This window comes from Pteropus medius, unplaced genomic scaffold, assembly GCF_902729225.1.
Source record: "Pteropus medius unplaced genomic scaffold, Ma_sr-lr_union100, whole genome shotgun sequence".
NCBI lineage: Eukaryota > Metazoa > Chordata > Mammalia > Chiroptera > Pteropodidae > Pteropus > Pteropus medius.
Window position 1 is genome coordinate 6971055 of NW_024351730.1, and position 6433 is coordinate 6977487.

The window sequence follows — 6433 nt, forward strand, 5'->3', positions numbered from 1 at the left end:
CAATATATAAACACATGGTGTTGACATGTTCTAATAAACCTTTATTTACAAAGACAGTTTCCTTGCCCATGGCTGATAGTTTGCTGACCCTTTCTTTAGAGACTTGTTTTTAAGTTTCGTTAGAGTGGATTTAGAGTAACTTTATTCTAGGGCTAGTTTGTTTCTTTTGGAGTGTCTTCTGACTGCTCCGGATGTTTGGCAAGGATTCTTTAACTGGTTGAAACTCAAATGTTTCCTAGTTCTCTATGAGCTTTGGAGATTGTTCAGTTTACAGTGCTCCAGGCCTCCTTTGCTCAGTCTCACAGATTCTGTTTAGTATGTGCACAGCTCAATATTCAGCCAAAGATTCAAGCAGACCCCTACGCTGAGTTTTCAAGGTCTTCTGAAGCAGCTCCCTCCTCCAAAGTACTCTACTCCTCAAATTCCAGTTTTTCTCTTCTTAACTCAACAATATAACTTTGCTTAGGATCCTCCTCCTTTGTACTGCTCTATACAGTCCAAAAGTGTCTCTGGACTACCCACTCCCACCCCCCAAAATATAAAATAAAGTAAAATAAAATAAAATACTGACAGGGCACACCACATTTATTTTCTTTCTCTCAGGGATCACAGTCATGTATTGCCTGTTGTCTAACATTTGAAAACTGTTGAATGTTTTGCCCAGTTTTATAGGTGTTTACAATGAAGAGTTAAGCCCCTTCCCAGTTTTGCCATAATAGCAGGAAGCTTCTATGATGATTTTAAAATAAATACCTGAGTTCCATTCCAGATTAGATTTTCTGGCCTGGTACCTAGGATTCCATACTTTTTCTAAAAAGTTCCTTGGGATTCTGACACGATCAAGTGTGAGAATCATGGCTCTTAAGTTTTAGGAACCAAATAGACATAATTTGAGCACACCAAGTACTGAGGCCTCGTATACCTTAAGTACAGAGGTGCTGACTTTTGAGACTCCGATCAGACAGAAGGCAGAAAGATCAGCTGGGAAGGAAGGATGCTATGTACAAAAACCATATTGAAGATAAAAGATGTATTTCCCCTATTTTTGAGTTTTGAAGCTAAGGCTTATCCTCTCTTCTTCTGCCCAGATACCAGATGAAAACAGTGACCAGACTCATCCATTCTTTCTTTTCCTCCCCACTACTATGGTAGACCTTAAAGTTATTTATATCTTTGAGATGGATTAGTAGAAGTGAGGAGGATGAAGACGTGTAAAATTTTCTCTTTCTAAGGTCTTAAGGACCACATCCCCGGCCCAAGCTTTCTCTTCACTCATATCCTCTCCAAACTAATAGAGCTTGAGGGGGAATACGGTGACCTTTTCCTGCTTCTGATCCATTCCTGCCCCCACCCCCGTTTTCTCTGAACACCATCCAAGAGTTTTTCATTTAGGTTAAGCATGTTAAAGTAATATTTTTTAAATTTTTATTGTGTATAGCCATCCATGGGCATTTGAAGAAACTAAAACTGATATCTGTATAGGTCATTTATCCATACAGAATACACAGGGAAGGATGAATGTGTCCCCTAGGAGATCTGAACCTATGTTGCTAAGGGACCACCACAGTAATAAAATTTATTTGAATTTATTTTGGCTTAAAAAGTAGTACAAATAGTACATTTTATTCTTTCATGTATCGATATTTGTTTTAATATAAAAAATATTTTAACGTTCCACTTAGAATTGACATTACAGAAAAATGTACTATCTTTATCCTGTGACTTCATATACCTCTTGCTATGCCCCTGTATTAGTAACTTCCTGCTGGTTGAAGCACAACAATAGAAGCAGTTTTGTTTTAAATAATTTTTAGTTTTGAAATTTTAAGTTACATTATAGTCGTTACAGGTACACCCACCAGATGCTTGATACATGTTTGCATCAGTGTTCCTTTGAAGGGAAAGTGTGTTTCAAATTCTAGTCTGGTAGTCAACCTATTTTTTGCCTCTAGAATGAGGCCCAGGTTAGTGCCCCAGTGAAACAGAATCCTGCAATGCCCTTTGCTCTTCTGGTATTATGGGTTCTGAGCTGACCTAGTTAAAACACTGTTGTCAAAGATGGTTACAATTCTCTGAGTAAGGACTTGTGTTATTTAGGGCTTACCAGTTATTTTTTTTAATTAGCCCAGAAATATTCTTATCCCTTGCGTTTCTATAAATTGTGTTTTCGTGAATGCGGGTGTACTGGTGCCCAGTCATCAAGTGTAATATAAAGCAGTGATTTTACTTACACCTGTTTTCCACTGAGAACATTGGTTTTTCTTTCCCATTCTGCAGTACTTTCTCCAGGCAAATTCCGCTCTCCTGCAGCACCATCTCCTTTGGCTCTCCGGCAACCAGTAAAAGCATTTAGTAACCATGGCTCTGGTTCTCCTGGTAGCCAAGAAACAACACAACTCACACAAACCACCTCCTCACCTGGGCCTCCTGTGGTTCAGAACACAGTCTCAGCAAATCCTCCCAGCAATATCAACAGCACTACTCTAACCAGACCTGCAGGGACAACCGTGATGAGAAGTGGCTTGCCCAGACCCAGTGCCCCTTCTGCTGGGGGTATACCAGTGCCTCGCAGCAAACTTGCACAGCCTGTTCGCAGGTAAGTGGCAGATGCTCTGTTTCAACATTGTTAGGCATAGGAAAGTGGGTAGATTAGAATTACCATCATCTTTGCATTCAATAGTGAACACAGAGTCTTAGCGAACATAGAGAGTCCTAACTAAGTGTGTTCCCAGTGGAGTCTTAGCACAATTTGAATAAAACATTTCTTTATTTGCCTAAGACTAAACTAAAGACCTTCAGTTCCAAGTGTGTCTGTCTTCAGAGTCCTTTTCAGACTATTCGATTCTGCCTCTCTCGTGATGGTGACACTAAGCCTCTAATAATCACATTCATCACTCTGCCCTGAAAAACAAACAGGTTAATAATCTGTGTGTTTGGAAAAGATGAGACATTCCTTTCCTGTCTTTTAATGTAGTATTTAAGTTAACAAAAAGGTTAGCGAAGTCACCTGATGCCCAGTAAAACTGGAAAGTTGTGAAAACACTGAGTGTGGAATGGTTATGCCAATAGCTGTTTAGAACTTGATCTCAGTATCCCCTGGGACAGCCTTCATTGGACTGTGGTGCCATCTGCAGAGTGATTACATATGTGGGAGATAGTATGGTAACATTTCATTAAAGCCTTGCAAATCACTTTATAAAATTGCTTTATTTCAGATCCTTGCCAGCTCCTAAAACCTATGGTAGCATGAAAGATGACAGTTGGAAAGATGGCTGTTATTGACCAGCAAAGACAAGAATGCAGAGGTCCATAGCTTCATGGATACCCCTTCACCAGGCTAAAAGACAACTTTTATATGCAGACTGTTCAGATAAGACTCTTGGGATTTATAAAATCCCAGCCCTCTCTGTCTTAACTAGCACAGACTGACAGAGATGATCAAACAGCACTTTAATGACATTTAACATCAGATGTGTTTGGTAATCATACAATCACTCTCCATGGAATCACTTTCAGTTTTGTTTAATAGAAACTAAGTTGATTTTTTTAATATTTGACAGAGGCCAATATCTGGGCAAAAAACTAATGGATGCCAAAGAGAAAATGCCCATTTGTAAATGAGAGAGTACCTTTGTGCACAAGAAAATGGCGAATTCAAGCTATCCAAAACTTCACATTCAACCAGATTTACTGTATAAATGGTATCAATAAATATTTGTGTTAATGAGAACTAATATTCTGACTAATTATGTAAAATGTCTCACTAGTGTTTCACTGGTGCTCTAAGAAACTAGGTTGAGATGGAAGAGCATGGGAGTGGGAAGAAACCTGGGCTAGAGATTTAAAACATGGTACCTAAATTATTTTTGCAGATTCATTAGAAAAATGGTTATTTTGTTTAATCTTAAGTTTTGGATGTCGCTCACATATCACCACCACCAAAATAGTTCTACAGCATGCATCCATCATGTTGCGTTGACACATCGGACTTCTTTGTGTTTATTGTGATTGCCAAAAGGGCTTAATATCAGTTGTACAATCTTTCTAAACTGTATAGCTCCTGGCTCAGGAAAGACAGCCTTTGCTGTTGAAGCCAACTTCTTCACATGCTGTTATCTGTTACAGAACTAAAAGATCTTGTTTTATTAGCAGGTTTCCATGATGGTAAAGAGCAAGTAGTATGTGTCTTGATTCTTGATATAAATAGAACCACCTCAGTGCTTACATCCTGGAACAAAATCATACAGTGAGAGAGAGGGGGAAAAAATCTATGCACTTAACTTATAAAATCTCTGGTAATGACAATTGTATTGTTGCTATTAAATGACACAACAGTCTATATTATGTGGTAGGAGAATAGCCTGCTGAATCCTACCTAAGTTGATCTACTTTAAACTGAGTAACTGTATAAAACATCCTTTGAAAATACTGTCCCTTTTGACTTATATTCTGCCTTACATCATTTTTTGCATTTTTGGTAACAAATGGAACCAACTATGTGTGACTCTAACCCTTAAATACTTGCTCTCTGGTGGCCCTCATGTGTATACCCTGGGAATCACTTATTTGTTTTACTAGACTATTTCCAGACAAAAATGTCCTCCTGTAGCAGGCTTCTCATGTTTCATGGTGAGAGGTCTGTTTTTAAATATTTAATTTGAACAGTCATGTCAAATTTGGCAGTCGCGTCACCTAAAGGATTTGAGAGATTTGAACATTAAGTTCGTTTCCTGTTAGTCAAAGGCATTCTGTAAGTTGGCAAAAGACACTGAGGGAGAAATGGGAATCTTGATATTCAGGATAGCATTGAGGTTGACATATTGAGGAAATAATAAAACTTTGAAACCAAGCCTCCTGTTCTGCCATGACTGACACCATGCTAGTCTTTTTTAGCTTGGCCGGTAGGGAGTCATTCAGTTAGCACAAGCAGCAGGAGATTAAAACTTCCAATGCTAATATATTTCGGTATATGATGCTAGGAAGAAATTTTATCCTTAAATTTGAGGGTGGTGAGGGTGGGTCAGGAAAGGATGGTGACAGAATTCCACATGATGATGAACTAGAAAACATTGCTTTTAAGAAGATAAAGCATCTGCTTTGGGTGTTGGAGGGTATCCCTTATAAAAATCTTAAAGAACTAGCCACTGTCTCTCTTTTAAACCACATATACACAAAACAAAATAGGTCTCAGTTTTCAGTGCAACATTGCAAAAAAGTATATGCTGCAATCTAATAATTAAAAGGAAATTTAACTATTATGAAACACCCATTACATTTTTAAGTTAAATTATCAGTTTCAAAAGGAGTATTCAGGTTATTTAACTTTGTTTCTAAATGGCTGCATCAGAATAAAAATGTCTATTTTTTTTATTAAAATATTTCATCACTTGTTAAAAATGTATTTGGATCTGAGTTGGGTAAAGTATTATTTTACCTACTGTTGTACTACCACAGACTATTGGCTTTTAGTTTCCTAAAGAGAAAAATTGCCTTTTTACTAGAAAGCCTTGTGTATTGCCAGTTTTTCTATTTGGGAAAATCTGAGGATTCACTGTGGTTAGTCTTGACAGGAGAAACGTGGATTTGATAAACTAGTGCCTATGATTTTAACTTATGTTTGTTATGTAGTTGTAGGGGTTTTATGAATGTCAATTATTTTTTTGTGCCAACAGCCCAGAATTGTCACTTATATGTAAGCAGAAAAGGATGAGCTCTGCTTCCAAAGTTATTTAATTTTCTCAGTGTTTGAATGTTATTTTTTTGTGTGTTAATAAAATTGTAAAGAATTGGAAAAAATATAAATATTCTTAACTCAAGCATTTGCTGGATCATTTTTCTACAAAACTTGTTTGTAATATAAAACACTCTCTGAAGAGTTGACTTTTTCAGTTTTCATACCCTGGAAACCACATTTTGTAAAACTGGGGACCATTCATAATTGTCAGATACTTTTTAAAATTATTATCTCAATACATCACTTTTATAAAAAAGTTTTTTTGAAAGGAAATTAGATACATGTGTCCCCAGATGTTTGTATGACTAGAATGATCTAGACTGTGTATGTTTAAATTAACTTTTTATTGAATGTACAGGCATCAATTTTTGACATTACGCATGGTCCTTTTAGATCACATGAAGTTTGATTTGCAAGCATTTCTATAGTTGAACTTGTATGTGTGGTTGCCTCCTTAATAAACAGCCTGACCATAATGTTTATTATTAAATTTATATGTTTTTTTCAAGTGTTACTAATTTCTGGATATGGTAAGATTCCCCACCCCCGCCGCCAGTTGCCTACAATTGGTTCTAATAAATTTCTCAGTTGATATTTTTAAACACACAAACCCAAATCATGTTGCCGTTTCAGATTTGATCTTCATGAGGTTGGAATGTGTCATGTGATACTCTCTCTGTCCTGGCTATTTCATATGTG

General features: G+C 37.0%; 1 protein-coding gene across 2 annotated transcripts in view; it reads left to right on the plus strand.

The window, feature by feature from the left end:
• SLAIN2 (SLAIN motif family member 2) overlaps window positions 1-6228 on the plus strand; it is a 68043-nt gene extending 61815 nt beyond the window's left edge. For both annotated transcript variants that reach the window (XM_039845151.1, XM_039845150.1), the window contains 2 exons: window positions 2278-2596; window positions 3216-6228. In XM_039845151.1, coding sequence (XP_039701085.1) covers window positions 2278-2596; window positions 3216-3282 — 386 coding nt within the window. In that variant the 3' untranslated portion in view covers window positions 3283-6228. The remainder of the gene's footprint in view (window positions 1-2277; window positions 2597-3215) is intronic.
• Window positions 6229-6433: the final 205 nt, after the last annotated feature.